The 16,352-nt window shown below is 39.0% G+C and overlaps 1 protein-coding gene across 1 annotated transcript in view; it reads right to left on the bottom strand.

Moving 5' to 3' along the window:
- The window catches only part of kdrl (kinase insert domain receptor like), a 78,377-nt gene that overhangs the window by 3,679 nt on the left and 58,346 nt on the right, over nt 1-16,352 (bottom strand). Inside the window, exons 33-37 of the mRNA XM_042492779.2 lie at nt 13,211-13,310; nt 9,695-9,800; nt 7,510-7,634; nt 5,213-5,291; nt 3,460-3,563 (exon numbers count right to left, since the gene is read on the bottom strand). Of these exons, the coding sequence (XP_042348713.2) occupies nt 3,460-3,563; nt 5,213-5,291; nt 7,510-7,634; nt 9,695-9,800; nt 13,211-13,310 (514 nt within the window). The remainder of the gene's footprint in view (nt 1-3,459; nt 3,564-5,212; nt 5,292-7,509; nt 7,635-9,694; nt 9,801-13,210; nt 13,311-16,352) is intronic.

Below are 16,352 nucleotides of genomic sequence, written 5' to 3'. Positions count from 1 at the left end.
ACACAGGACCCATACTTTTCTCCAAGCTGTTCTCCTTATTTGTGTCACAAAACATTCAAATCCCAATGCATAGATTTTTGTAATATAATTACAGCATTTTTCAAATTATTCTTATGTCATAACTTTTTATTTGTGGAAAAACTTGACAGTTGGGGTGGAAATTAGAGCAGTCAGTGGGGATGTGCACTGACTTACTTATTATGCAAGAGAGGACTATTTTGATATTTTTTGATTTAAAAAATGCCCCCTGTGTGAAGCAGTGCGACCAGACAAACCTTTCTTTATTCATATATGATGTAATCAATCATCCTGAGGCTTTCTGCTTCAGTTGATGCTCAGAATATGAGTAATTGCCTCTTATTGTCTTTGGAGGTTGCTAAGGGTTTCCAGAGCTCCTCTCTGGAGGCCAAAGGGTCAGCGCCCAGCGGGGGTAAAGTGACGCCGCTGTGCTGGAATGTTGTCCTGATGAATAACTACCTGATAAACCAGCCATCAAAAACACTTGACAACAGTACAGTGTTGCCTTGCCAATGCCAAGGTGGGGGCACAACTGGCAATTAAGCAACAGGAAAATGAGTCAGGGCAAAAATCCCCTTAACACCGAGCTGAAATGATCAGTAGATTAATTGTCATAGTCGTCTTCTATGATAGTAAAAAGATGAATCTTTGGGGTTTAGACTGTTGAAGCTGTTTGGATTTTAATGTTTACTCTCTTGGCAACATAGTTCAATCAGTTAAAAGTTGTTTTGTGTGCTCCTGTTAAAAAAGAAGTCAGGCTGGAGGCCAAAGGAGCAACAGGTGGACTCCAGCTTAACAAAAGGAGCACATCGCTCTAGCGAACAGGGTCGGCCCTTGTAAACCCTCCTAAGTTCAAAGGTGGCAGTGACTGAGCGGTTGCCAAGCGAGGGAGTCCTGCCCTAAAATGTGCATCATTCTCTGCATGCCTCACGGGTTTATTCAGGGTTCCTACAACTTAAAGCAAGCCACTTGGAAAAAATGTGGGATTAATTTTACACCAACCAAAATTGAAGAAGAAACTGAAATAAACTGAAATCAATTACTTAGGGTTGGGAAAAAAATCTGTGCAAATGTTTATTGTTACATAAAACATGACCTTTTTGTCTCGGAGTGGAGACAAGGGGGGGGGGCAGAACTAGAAAATACCTGGCATTTGTTGACAAGTTTTTTAAGGCGATTTTGTGTTTCCCACTCAAATCACATCTTCTATTTTGAGCATGAATGTATGATTTTGAAGTGTCTTCTTTACGCTGGGTGCCATCAGTGTAAGCACAGTGTGCCACAGTAATAGTCATGTGTGGGGATAGCTGTCTTCCTTATATGGTTAAATGAATAAATGATGATTTAAAAAACCCCAAAACAAACAAAACGAGTAATAAAATCCCACCTTCTTGGCATATTTAAGACTTTTGAAGACTGATTCAAGACATTTTAATACCAATAAAGGTGTTATTTTTAGATGAATAAATTTAGACACCTAATATTCTGCAATTATTCAGGATTTGACAATATTCTGAAATTGATGAGGGACATGTAAACAGCATATTCTGTTGGGCTATTTCCAATTAGGCCTTATTCCTAAAAAAGTATTTTCCGATTGAGACGTGAGATATGCTGATATCATTCAGGTTTTAATGGCATTCTTTGGGCATGTATACAGGGCATCAGAATATGTGTCTCAAGAGGGTTTGCAGACACAAAAATCTACAAATGTGTCCCATGATCCACAAATATCTCACTGTTCCCAAACCTGTCTTTTTATATTTGTGTTGTGTATATACGTCCTCACATGTATTTATTGTGGTGAAACGGTTTGCATTTGTGAAAGCTATAACATTTCTATGTAAAATTAAATAACCTGTTACAGAGTAAGTTATGCATATTGGCAAGTCACTCAATATTTTTGTGGATATGACTTTACACAAAACAAATATAAAAAGCGTGTGTAGATAGTGAAATATTTGTGGATCATGGTACATTTGGAGATTGTCTTCTTTGGGTTACAACTAATACAGACATATAAAAACTTCCATAGATTTTGGCCATGCACAAATATTGCAATGGTGACCTTTTCAATAAGATGGTTAAAGGGATGTTGCAAGGTCAAACAAGTCTGCAACCGGTGAAAACTTTTTAAAAAATCCTGGGACAAGCGACAGCCATTTAATTTTTCCATATGTTGACATGGTAAACAACACATTAGGGTATGTTTAAGTTTGCACAGCTGCATGTAAATTGTAATATAATTGGTATATTCATTTTCATTAGCCATGTAAACAGCTCAGTAGAAATATTGTCTTTTTTGGAATAAAGGCAATAAGGGAACATTTTGTGCATGCAAAAGTGGTCACTGTGAATGGGTGTGGGTGTTTGTAAAAGAGAGATTGGTGAGTTGTAAATTAATCTAAGTGCTTCAGAGAGTGTCATTAACTCTGCTAATTGTGTCTCATAAGTAACTTCCCCAGCAGTTGTTTACATGTCTCTCTCTTAAGATACGTTTATAAGAGCTTTAATGTCATTTACACTCTTTCCTCTTCAGCTTCATAGAGATTTGGGAAACGTGACAGTTTACTTTACCACTTTTCCTCCTTTAAATCTTTTAATTGGAGGCTGCAGTACTTTGAAGGAGTATTAATAGTTGCTCCTGTGCAGGGGACAGCAGAATAATACCGCAAGGTTTAACATGTAATTACTGAGTTCAGAGGTTTGACCCTGTAAATTAACCCTGCCAGTGAGCTGCTGTAAACCTCACATGTTGGCCTTAAGACACCTTCAGAGACCCTCATAACAAAAAAAAAACATGTACAGAAATTTGACTCTGATTTGACTTTATCCCCATATAACCCATAAAGTGAGAACACATTGACTCTGTTTTTTTCCCCTTTATGACAGTTTTATATACTTGTCCTGGCAGGATCCAGATCTTAAAGTCATTAAACAATCCAAAGGATTTTGGGGTATAGACTTTAGGCCAATGTCATTACAACATTGCATGACGCCTAATAGCCATGACTCATAAGTTAAATCAGACTAGGAGGTATCTCATTCAGGATTCTTTTAGTGAAAACAAAGAGTTTTTAGTGTGCGCTCTTAAAACAGCCAAACCTCAAGTGACGCATCCACTCTGCTTTTGTGCTCAGTCCTTCAGTTTTTCACCTTCAAGCTTTTTCCCTCCTGCTTCTCCTTTGTGCTGCAGTCCCTCCTGCATGGCTACTCCAGACAAAAGGGAAAACTAGCTGCTGACTTCTTAAGGCAGCAGAAACTTGTGTGTGTGTGTGTGTGAGTGAGTGTGTGTATGACAGTTATAGCGTCTACATTCCAGCACAGCGGGGAGGTTTCCAGGCAGGTATTTTGCAGCCTCTTCTTGTGTGTGCTGATTTGTCACTTCAGGAAATGTTGAAGGATTACTGTGTGGTGTGCTGTGTGGTGTAGTGTACTTACGCCAGAGCCATGATGCTCAGAGGTCTGCCTGCCAGAGATTCGAGGCGCTTTAGAGTCTCCATATTGTCAGACGACAGGCCCATCCCGCTGTCTGAGTGACCGCCCTGATGATGATAAAGACACAGACGGAAAGAAGATAGTTAAAACCCCTTCATTGCTGTCTGAGGTGAACAAACAATTAAGATTTACAAAGTGCTTCACAGGTGCACAAAAATACAAGAGTATAAAATACAAAAAGAATCTCAGGTAGGGCTGGCTCCTGAGAGTTGATGATTAAGATCCTAACCCCTCAGTCGACTGAGATATTTAAGTCGAGTCATTTTAATGTTTTTCTTCTAATCTTCAGTGTACTTCTGGGGATGTTTTGGTTTCCGTGTGTAGTGTATGTATGAGCACTCCTTGCTTGCGTGTTGCTCTCCAGGACAGGAAGCTGCAGACCCAGACCCGGAGTGAATCTGAGTGAAATGGACCCAGCTTCCCCGGAAGAGGAAAAGAGGTTTTGCCCGATCAGGCTCTGAGAAAACGGTATCTTCTGTCCTCTGTTTAGAAATTATGAATTTACGGCTCACAGCAAATTAAAATAATACAGTATCTAGCTTTTGTGTGATATCTAGTGTCAGCAAAAATGTACATTTCAAATCTGTCATCATTAGCATGGATAAGCTTGCAGGGTAACCTGGCTTGTTTACTTCATTTCGTAAACATCAGTGTCGCCCTGAAAGTCCCACTCACTCACTCTATACGACATAAAAAGAATCAAGAAGTTGAAGATTTGTATTGAATAGCCAAATCATATTTAGTTGACAATTATGAGTTGTTTAAAGCTCTAAGATCAGGAAATTGTCAAACAATCTCCTATGTTTTAGGATTATCTTTTCGGGGAAAGTTTTGCCTTTAATTTCATAACTTCACCATTAAGCTATCATGAGACAGAGACTCCAGCTGATGGTGATAATGTGGGAGCTAAAACGGTAAAAGCCAGATCCCCTGGGCTCTTAACAGTCTTGGTGCAGAAAAAGGAGTTAAAGATCAGAAACGTAGTGAAGCCAAACCACTGAGGGCTTTAAGAGTAATCAACAAAATCTTAAATCAAACTCTAAGACAACTAAGACAAGTATGGAGCCAAAATATTTCAGTCAGGGCTGCAGTCTAGTGTTTATCAGAATCCTTGCTGACATATTTTGCAGCAATTAATGCATCACTAACTTTCACTAAACATTTCTGTATTTTCTCGTAGATAGAACGATTGAACACTCTTAAGTGTGATGGCTGAAGTTGAAGTATCATTAAAAAACAGCTCCTAGATTTCTGTCTGAATGTTAGCTGTCAGTGGTCCAAGTTTGGGGTCAGTTATGTTGGAAATATTATCAGTATTGATCATCAGAACTTCAGTTTTATCTGTATTCGGTTGTAAAAAGTTAGACGCCATCCAGATTGTTAAGATTTTCATGACTGAGTGAGACATAGCATAAAAATACTCTCACATTGTTGAAGTCGGGCCAAGTATAGAGCCTTGTGGGACTCCACATCACATGACAGGCAGGGATGAAACAAAGGTATAACACTCTTTTAGGTATGTAGAACCCATTTTAAAATTCAACTTAAATAACAAAACAAAGCCATATACTCTCACACAATTCAATTGGACCACTTTAAATGATAACATATATGTTCCAGGATGAAATTTCTAGTTTACTGTCAGAGCACAGATGTTGTGACTGTTTCTGGTTTAGGTCTAGAATGAATAGCTCACCTCGTGGTTCTCATTAGTACCGTCCTCCATGGTCACCTCGTCAAAGGTTTTCACACTAGCAGGACGGATCTTGATGTTCCTGGCAAGAAAATATTTCCAGGGTAAGTCTCCAAAATACCCTAAAATGTTCTCTGTGTGTTTAAAGAATCCTTTCATGACATTACTGAGTCCAAGAAGCAAAGTTCAGCAACAAAACTGCAGGAACTTAATCACTTGTATCAACAACATGTAGCATCAACGACGTTGTACTTTAAAAACACACCTTGTTTACTTTGCATTTCAACACTCAGAGGCTAAAACGCCTGCTTAATTCAGCTTAAAGGCTAACTGTCGTTACTGCTTTTCAACACCTACTCAATAAAAACACTTGGAGGAGCTGTGAAAACCCAAGAGCTCAACAAATATTATTTTAAGTGGACATAAATCTTGAAGCTGGCTCTATCGTTTTGGGGGAAATTCCTCACAGGAGCCACAATACTGAAAGCTCTTGGGCCATCAAGCTACCGTGTGTACTTTTCTTATCATGTGCCAATCAGGTCTCCTATTGTCTTTGGGTCAGACCTAAATGTTCTCCTGGTTGAGTTTAGTCTAAATCTCAGGAACAATAATTGTTTTGAATAATATTCAGTGCAAAGTGGGGAAATGATTTGGGCATTTCCTTTGTAAAACAGAGTCTGTTTGCTTTCAACAGTCCGAGGATAGGTTTATACGTCTTTACAATGTAGTGATTTATTTCTTTTAACTTCTTAACAAGTTCATAGAGGAAAGTAACAGATTTGAACCAACCAGTCGAACCGTCACGGTCATGCAAACAGCTCTGTCAGGAAACCGTGGGTGCTTTGAGCAAAATGCCAACACTGGAATGCTTCTATGCTCACAATGACAATGCAAGGAAACAATTTATTAGGATACCCCACCTACAGTTTATAGAGGATTTGTTATATTTCAACATCTTATTAGTTGAGATTCAGCAATTGAACTGTTCCACTATATTCAGCAGATATTTAACATATTATCTATAATTAATATGTGACAATTCACTACAGTTCTCAGAATAATTAAATTAAACTTGAACTATTCACTCAACCTATGCAGCATAGTCAATAACACTTCACTTTAAGTGTTGAGTGTAAGATTTTGCTATGCCTATTATATTTTTAAATGAGTTCAGCCTATGTATGGCACAGGTTACCATGGTTGGGTGTCTCCAGCCAGCAAGGAGGCTCTCAAGAAATGACATGGTAATTACAGCATAGTACATTCGGAAACATACGTTGCACTGTTTATTTACACAGGAGTATGCTTAATGATAGTACATATATTGGTTATGTAGTGTGTGACAGTTGAGGCAAATGGTAATGATATTAATTCAGCAGGTAATTCAGGTAATTAGGTAAATTAGGTTTGAGCTGAATATGGTGCTGGATGGAGAACCAGGATTCCCACATATTTTCATTGACAAAATTTAAAAACTTTTCCATGACTTTTCAAGGATCTTTAATAATTTTATTTTTCTTGCTCCACTTGCCTGGGTTTTTCAAACATATCAGATTTGAACACTATTCAAATATAATTTCAGCGGGCTAGAATACAGGATGGAGGAGATTGAATGCAGGGAGAAAATGAAGTAACATGGAATAGTGAACAAAATGTCACACATCGATGCATGTTAGAGCAAAATTACATTGTCAGCTACTGAAAATTTGCAATTATCTTGCATTACATAGAATGTTATTGACGGAAGATTACTGTAACAACTTTATTACAAACAACAAAATTCCATGATTTTTCCAAAACTTGCAATGATTTTTACTAATTTCACAACTTCTCCAGGACTAGAAATGTGGTTGTGTAATTTTTTGACTTTTCTAGGTTTTCCATGACCGTGAGAACCCTGCAGCTGCAAGTTACTACAATTCAGAGCCACATGAGCGTTGGTACTAAATGTCATGGTGGCCCATCCAATAGTTGAGATACTTCACTCAATACCACAAATGTCAACCTGCCGGTGGTGCTAAAGGAAAAGTCAGGGGAGCCCTGAGATCAGCAGGATCCATACACCAAAACCTACAAATACCTGTATTAAATTTCATGGTAATCCCTCCAGTAGTTTTGGAAATATTTCAGTCAGGAACAAAGTGGTGGACTGAACAACAAAGTCACATCGCTAGTATGACTAAATAACAACTCAACACTATGAAGAGAAGATAAAATAAAAACATCTGTCTAAGTCCATTAGAGTTTAAGATGGTGGTTTTATGTAAACCAGCTAGTGAATAAATGATCCATGTTCTCACCAGGTGCTCCCTGAGTTGCGGTGGGAGACAGGTCGTGTGGGCGTCTCGTCTGATGGCACTGTGGTGGACGGGTCTCCCACCTTGGCCAGCAGGGCTGTGTTGATGGGTATGTAGTGCTTCCCCTCCTAAAACCAAACACACATAATATCTCAGAGTGCAGCTTCCATGATGAAAATGATGGAAGAGACGAGAGGTTTGTGGGTCGATGCAGTGTGCAGGCTATACAAACACACACGTCCGTGGGTCGTGGCGAGCAGCCAAAAAAACTGAGGTCATGCCTAATAAATCCAGTACAATGTTCATGAGGTTGGTGGAGGCAGCAGAGTCCATGACCAGCCTTCCTGCACTGTAACAATAGCTTTATTAATAAGATTCAAACCCCTCCACTGTTCTCTGTGTCCAGTCTAAACTTTTCTCATGATGATAGTTTTCACAGACTCATTTAAAATGCAACATGCTGAAGTTTTCATGTGATGTCATGAGGCCTTGTCTTTATCTCTTATTTCTCTACTGTACAAGCTACAGTCCTGTAAAAGACTATACAGGAAATATATAATGAAATATAACCCATTTTCTTTGTTCGCCTATTTGTCTGCAGTAATGTGCATTCTGGCTGAGAAGCCTGTTCTCTTTACTGGCTGAAAGCAGAAACATGACTGTGGGCATCTTGTAGATCCTGATGACTGAAAATAATCCATCTCTTGTCAGGGCTCTGGTGAGTTTCCTGTCATCAGCAATAGTTATTTCTGAGTTCCTTCAATTTCCATCCATGTTTTATTCAAAACATTTTATTTTTTTCACCACTTTTGTTTTTAAATTTCAGTGAGTCATGGAGTTATACTGTCTTTGATCATAACTTATTTGTGCTTTAGGGAGGTGATGGTGAGAGCTTTAAATACATTATCCATACTAATGTGAATAGAGTAGAGGTCTTCAAGGGACCATCTGATCTGAAACCAACTTGTGGAAAACCTAACCAAGCCTGATTTTTTTTGAAAAGCACAGGAAAATCAATGAAATGAATAGTGGTTTAATACATTGTCGGCTTCAGACAACACACAGTGATAAATTTTCATTTAAAAACTGTGTTTTAAAACTAAAACGATCTCCGTACACACCCGTGTTTTAGCACCAGTTCAGAATTAGTCACGTAAACTGATAAATGTACCACTATAACAGGAAGCAGTTGGTGACGCAGTTACAGAAAATTCTATAAAGATGGTGAAAAGCAGATCAGAGGTTTCTTTTCTTGTACCAACAACGAGGTGGAACTGTAACACCAGTATAAGGTGTTCAAGACGGAGGAAAACAGATTGGGAGTCGCTGCAATGCAAATATCTCACACACGAAAAATGTAAACCTAGCTATCATGTTTTGACATGACATGTCGTGACTGATGAGTGCCATCTTCAATATCATTGCTAATAACTGCTTTTCCTACTAAGACAAGTCAAAATGTCTGCTGTGATAAAGGCCTGTTGGTACAGGTGTCATTTCTTTTCAGTCTAATGTGTTTGCATAATAGTCAAATACAGATTATTCCTCTAGTTCATATGTGTTGATCTGATTGAAACAAACAGCTGTTAAACAGCCCCATAAAATCTACAAACTTCCAACAGTTTGCAACATTTCACAGCATTCCTACCAGACAATGTTATCTTGCGTCACACTAATAATTGCATTGTTTTTCCATGTGTTTTGAAGTGTGGTTCCTCTTACAAGACTGATGGTGCCATTTCAAAGGGAGCCAAATGTTTGTGTTGAGTGTTACTTCCTCTCTCAGTTACTCTGAGCACCCCCTTGGGCGAGACGCCGAATCGTCTTTAGGCTGCAGAAGTCTGATCAGCAACACTGCTTCCTGAATATTTGCAGCGTTTGTGACTCATTTGGCAGAGCGGGTGACTAATATTGTAAAGTGTCCTGTGAGGTCAGAATGGCTCACAGAATGGTCCAGAACCGGAATTATGAAGGAATTTGAACTTACAGATTCGGTTCCTGTATTTGTTATTTGTAGAGAAAACCGTTCGATAAATCTCTTTTGTGTCAACATCAGCTTTTAGTTTGTTCACACCAGAACTCAACAGCTGCTGATCAGAAACTGTTAAATCCTGCTACTGTTGAAACAAATCGATGACACATCATACACACCGTTCAGGCAGCACACACTCTTTCTTGTCTATCGTACCTGTTGCACGCTGGCCTGAAGCAGATCTCCAAGTGTTTCCACCAGCTCAGTGAAGGTCGGTCGATCCTGTGGCTCTCCCTGCCAGCAGTCCAACATGGTCTGATATCTAGGAGCAAAGAATGAAACTTTGAACATAAAAAATGAAAATGAAAATAACTATCTTCAGGTTCGGTAATAAACAAACCTCAGTGCATTGAGTGACCACATCTGGTCCACCTCTAAATCATCAAGAATATTCAAACATACTCTGTTTTTTACTCTCAGGTGATCCTGAACCTCTGGGGCCGCATCTGATTCTCTCTTGGGTGTGATAGCACACAGCCTCGCTCAGGCCTCTGACAAGCTGTCAGCGGATCTGCCCATATGGCAAGACTCCGAGCCTTAATGTGAGTTTCCATCCCGGTGTGCCGTCTCAGTTTGTGGACGAATTTAGAAACACAGCATAACGGCTGCTGTTTAAATTACGTTCACAGCTTGAGTGGGATTGATGGGTGTGATGATCTCTCTCCAGTTTCTGGAGACTACCACTTTCCCTACATATGTATACCTTAAAGGAATACTTCTGAATTTTTGAAGAGTGGTCATATCATATTGGGTACTTATCCACAGTCAGTGAATTGTATACAGTAGACATCAGACTGCATGTCAGAGTTTCACACACATTCATTTATTTGTGGTTGGCTGCCACAACAAAATCATCTGCCACCATGAATAGATTTTGGAGCAGGACTGTTAATTAGGAGTGCTACTGGAATATGAATATATACTATTCGGATACTTAGAACGCACTTGGGGCAGAGACAATGCAGCAGAGTGTCAGGCGCATTGAAAGTGAAATTGCACCTGCTGTGCTGTGTTCACGGACCAAAAAAAATGTCAGATTTTAGAGGACACAGAATGAGCCACTGCCATACATACACTTTCATTCTGTGGGAAACACTGACTGTATTGTACAATGAAGGCTGCAGCAAAACGGATTTTAGCCACCTAAGAAAGTCACACCTGAAAAAATCTATAACAGTTAAAGTCTATGCTATAGTGCCCTTTTATGCTCTCTTCAAAGCCACCAGACTCCATTGACAAAAACAGTTAGTTAGTGAGAACACAGGAGCTGCTGGTCTACTGCTGCTTTGGTCTTTTAGTTCGTTTGTGTTATTGTGTGACTTCTGAACTAACCCTTTTAAACACAAACGTCACACAATAACACAGACAAAATAACTGTGTGAGGCAGCGGTAGAACAGCAGCTTCTGTGTTCAGCAATGTTAAATCACTGTATTTCTCAGTGGAGTCTGGCTTTAAACAGAGCAATATATTGGCTTCATTTTCCACTTAGAAATCACTGTCTGATGGAAATGTAAAGCAATGAAAGTATTTTAAACACAGCACCTAAAAAATATTTTGTTGCTGAGCACTCCACAGCAGTATATCGCTTAATTTCTGTGTTGGTTCTCCTGCTTGCTTCTCCAAACTGGGGGCGTGCCGGCCGTCATTTGGGGATAAGTACTCCATACAACCCCACTTCAAGAGATTTGAATTATCCCTTTAAGTGTTCTGTAAATATAACTATTTTGATTTTCTTTTGGCATCATATTTAGTCCATCTGAAGTTTGCAGACTTGAAAAAGCAGATGGTTTGTTGCTGCTTTACTGACTCGCCCTCCTTCATCTGTGTTTGTGTGCAGGAGATCTGAACTCTCTGCTCTACTCAGTATTATTAGACCCGGCGGAAAGAAGCCGAGCAGCTGAGATTCCCACATTAATGAGCGTAGAGTATACTTGTCCAGGTGGGAGCCCTCGTAACAGTGACAGGATATAGTGAGCATGATCACAGCCTTTATGCATATCACTGATTGGGAATGGGGGGTGATGTAGACACATTGTATGACTGGACAATTTAAGCCAGATATCTTCTCTGGTACGTTCTGAGAATGATTAGCAAACCCCCGCATAATTGGGGACTTGAGGGGGGTGTTGTGTGTGTGTGGGGGCGTGAGATTCTGTCGAAGTGTGCTACTTTGTCCGGTTGGGCAAGTGTGTCAGGATGGGAAATGAGCATCCTATTTATTGTCCTCCCACACTGAAAAGCATCCGCTAAATTCCTCTGCAATGCTTCAGGACGTGGGATCTTATTAGCAGGCGGAAGACAACATTCCTGATGAATCAGAGCTGCAGTGGCATAAATTATTTTCTCAGCACTGTCTGCAACCTCATGTGCTTTTCATCACTCATATATTATTATTTTGGGGTGAAAGGTCAGGGAGTCAAAACTTGGGCTTACAGACACTTGTGATCAACTGCAGACCTCTCTGAGGAAATTCACCCCACTGACTCTGAGTGCATTACTGTGCATCCCATTCACACTGATATCAGCAGGTTTTATCTTCGCTTTAAATGAGCGGCAGGCCTCACATAACTTAGCAAGCAGAATATATAATATGGCAGTTCTGTTTTTCCGAGACGGAAAGTACGAGAGATTCTTGGCACCAGTTGGTCTGCATCTACAGATTTTTTGTTCTGACTGCACACTGCAGTCTGGATTAGATTTTGTCCATCATTTCCAATCACTGTCTCCTTTGAGAAGCTGATAAATTCATTCAGTTAGCTTTACTTGGCACACGCTGCTTTAAAAATGTGGACCTTTAGATATCGCATCATTATTAAGCAGAAGTGGAGCATTATGCTTTCAAAACAAATAAGATTTGTGGACTATATGAGTCATTTTAAATTAAAACCAGACACAAAGTATGCACACATGTTGGGGTGAGCTGCAGAGCTCAGGCTGTGATCCCTGGGTCTGGATTGGCTATACATCCAACCAAAGAGTCAGAGTGTTCTTATTACAAGAAAAGTTTGTCTAGCTGCATCACTGATTGACAGCAGTGACACCAAAGAAGAGGAGAAGAGAACTCTCTGTTCTCCCACAGATATTTATGTACAGCACCATCCACCAGCCCCTGCATGAAATGAGCTCCAGTCTCTGGCTCTCCTCACTTGAGGGAACTTGGACTCCAGACATCTAAAGGTGGTGCTTAGTTACATCTGCACCACTGTCACTCAGAAAATGCTTCAGAAGCTTCACCGCTGCGGAGCTAATCAGTAGCTAATGTTTCCTCCTGCAGCATTCATGTCAGGATTACCCATGATTCTTATCAGGCACATTTGATCTGCTGGTGCAACCACAAAGAGGGAGAAACACACAATGCCTCCTCTTAGCTGTATGAGAGGCTTCTACTTGCAGCCTAGCTTTTCTTGGCCTCTGTGAGGAGAACATACAGCTGGGAATATCAAGCTCCCTGGCTGTAAAACACAAGACTTGTCCGGCTATATAGAAATGTCATACAAATTTAAATAGCATGATAGTTCAAACAAGAAGATGTTTGCAATCTGACATTTTCTAAAGACGAGCCATGTTAAACTCCAAGTTCCCTTTACTTTTCCCTTGAGGTGGATAATATGTAGGAACATTTTTACTTTCATCTGTTGTTTACCGAAGAAATGCTTAATGGGGATTCTCACATTTCAGAGGAAGAGTATTCTGGCGCTCTCATCCTGGTCCCCTCTTTCAGCCTGCAGCAAAATTCTTCGTCAATTTGGACGCCAGGATACGGGGAGGCACCTGAGTAAGGTAAAGAGGGACAGAGATTCATTACAAAGTTGTTTGTTGTGCATAAAATGCCTTACATGATCCATTTTAATGTATCTTATTGTTATGAGAAACACCGAGGTACTGTATGATATGATTTACATTACTATGTGAGGTTACATGACATAACATTGTAAAATACACATTTTTTGAAAATTAAGTTCGTAGTCTGTGCACAGCCACATAATAACCACAGTATTTATCATACAATGTTAATATTTGGATAAACCGTTGAGGTATTTAAAGGTTCCAAAGTAAATCCTTAGGGTGCCATTATTTATCAAAATGTTCTCACTAATATATATTTCAAATTACTGACACATACTTCACAGGAAAGTGTTAGCAGAATGGAGAAATGTCAGAGAATGACAAAGGTGCACTTAATCCATCACATTTATAATCTTGTCAAGAAATTAAACCCACTTGCCCGTGTGAACATACACCAGGTTTTTCTATGCAGTTAATATCAATGAAAGTGGGCTATATAACAGACACCTCTCTGTATAAAGCAATATAGTTCAACAGCACCATAAGCTACAGCCTCCAAGGTGACCATAAAGTTGATATAACACCACCCTGAACATTAAAACCTTCATGAAAGTAGGATTTATTACATGACTGTTGTATTAGACAGTATTAGTTTAAGCACAGTGTACCGAATAAACTGTCAACTGAGTGTAGTTAATAGTAAATTGGAATACTTAAGTGTCTGGAAAAATGAGTGACAGTAACATCATCACTGGCCATGAGTAAAAAAAAACCAAAAAAAAAAAACCAAACGGCTCTGAAAAATTATTATTATGCACAATGTGCAGAACTTACAAAGACAACACCTGCCCAGTCTCTGTTGCATACATAATTCCCTTCTGGGGACATTAAACTTTACTGGTGAGTGCAACTGCTACAGCTTTCCAACCCTAAATATTCTACATGAAAACATCTTGCAGGATTATGTAACAGCTTGCTAGAAAAAAAAGAAATACTAAGTATTTTTGATTAGGACTGATTGTATGATGTATATATGGTTCACCCATGACATATATAGTTAATGTGCAATGGTGTTAAATTTGCTGTGTCATAAATCTGTCAAATGATATCACTCACCAACCAAAACTACCACTTATTTTGTTCAGTTTTGAACGGTCATGTTGGTAATAAAATTTGAATATAGAGCCAAAGGCTACTCCACGCTCGGTCCCCTGTGAAAATATACAGCCATACGCCGAACCAACTTCCAATATCCAGTTCTGTTGTTTTTGGATAATAATGACCCATTCTTTTTTATCAAGACAGTTTCCTGAGTCATAAATCATATTTTTGTTTGCTTGAATCCCCAGGCACAATATAAAACACCACCTTTGTGGCTACACACTTTTATAAGGAAACCACAGATAGAGTTTGGCAAAGTGTTCGAACAACTTATGAAATAAATTACTGCATAAGTCAAAGAGACAAACTGTGATATGTGCAGAGAAAACATTTCAAATCCCAACTGTTCCTGTTAATATGGTCATATTTCTAGAAGCAGCCGTCGTGCACTCGAAGTACCACGATGTTATGGTTGTTGCGTAAACAAGCTGTACACATTGAGTATGAACTGAACTGGGTCTTAAATTACTGTCCTTATCCAGTAAAGTAAATTTTACCTTCTTAGCTCACATTAAGTGACATCAGCCTAAGTGTTGACGGTTATTTAACATTTTTAACAAACACTATTAATGTGCTGAATTAATCTGAAATTTGCAACAAAATGTCTTGCATGCCTTTTACTTAGCTTTTAGTTTTAGAAAAATATACTTGAAATATAATTTAGTTTACATTTCATGTATGTAATATGGTGCAGCCAAAGTGTGTTCAATGAAATCTATTTTTTTATTATTTGGCGAATGCTACTAAATTTCCAAAGAAATTGTTTTAGGAAATTGTACTGTTTACATGTTTTTTTGTCTACAACCTTGTATTACATATTAACTAGTTGCATTGTTGTATTGTATTTTGTTAATATTACATGAACTTGACAATTTCAGTGTCCCAATGTTTTTGCTCCACCTCAGCTTCTGTGGTTTCAGAATCGACAGTTTTGGAGCAGAACCAGTCAAACCAGCAGATGGTGGGACACTGTCTAGAGTGGGATTGTTGTCCATGAGGAATGAAGGAAAACTTTCACATCCAGAGCATCACATGTACTTTCAGTGAGTTCCTTCATCTTTAGATCGAATGGGAATCAACGATGATGAGAACTCCAGTAGGCGCCTGTACATTAGCCTGTACACTTTTCTACCTTTGTTACGAAGGAAGACAGTGAAAGACATCTAACGGCAGAAAACGTTTGGGGTCGTTTTTGTGTTTTAGTGTGGATGAAGATATTTTGTAAATTGAAGGTTGCTCGGCTTATTTTTTTAAAAAGAGGGGAATAATATTTGTTTTCAAAAATATCTTTATGCTTGTAGACAGGCTGTTGATGACACTTTTACCAAATTAAAGAGAGATTGCATACAGTAGATATATAATTATCATAAATGACTTTATCATATCATATGTTATTATATCTTCTAGTGCTGTAAAATGCCTGTGTAGTCTAAACATATTACCTGTATCTTATTATATTGTTCTCTACATCAACGGTAATGATCTTGATAATGGTGTATTTATAGTTTGACTAACACATGCAGTTCTGGTTGACTTTTTGGCATCAACACTATACAAACAAGCGCTGGATATTTACACCCACAAAACGGAACTGACACACTTTTGGTCCACAGAGCGATCTGAAAAACACACTTGGGTTACCCTGAAACTTTTGACCTCCAAACATGATCGGGTTGCAAAGCTCCACTTCTTTGCCATTTTTCTTGGTCATTTTGTATCCTTGTTTCCTGATTTATTTTTTGGAGGCCCCTGCTAACTCTACCCAGATGTGTAAGTGTTTCTTTAACGGAAAAATGTGGTGAGAATGTGTCAAGAGTGAAGAAGGAGAGGGAGAAAGAGACCAAGAAAAAGCAGGAAAGACAAAAG

This window comes from Plectropomus leopardus, chromosome 8 (genome assembly GCF_026936395.1).
Source record: "Plectropomus leopardus strain MGB_pleo_1.0 chromosome 8, ASM2693639v1, whole genome shotgun sequence".
NCBI classification, from domain to species: domain Eukaryota; kingdom Metazoa; phylum Chordata; class Actinopteri; order Perciformes; family Serranidae; genus Plectropomus; species Plectropomus leopardus.
Note: the sequence above shows the minus strand (reverse complement) of the source record. Positions and strands in the feature narration are given on the sequence as shown.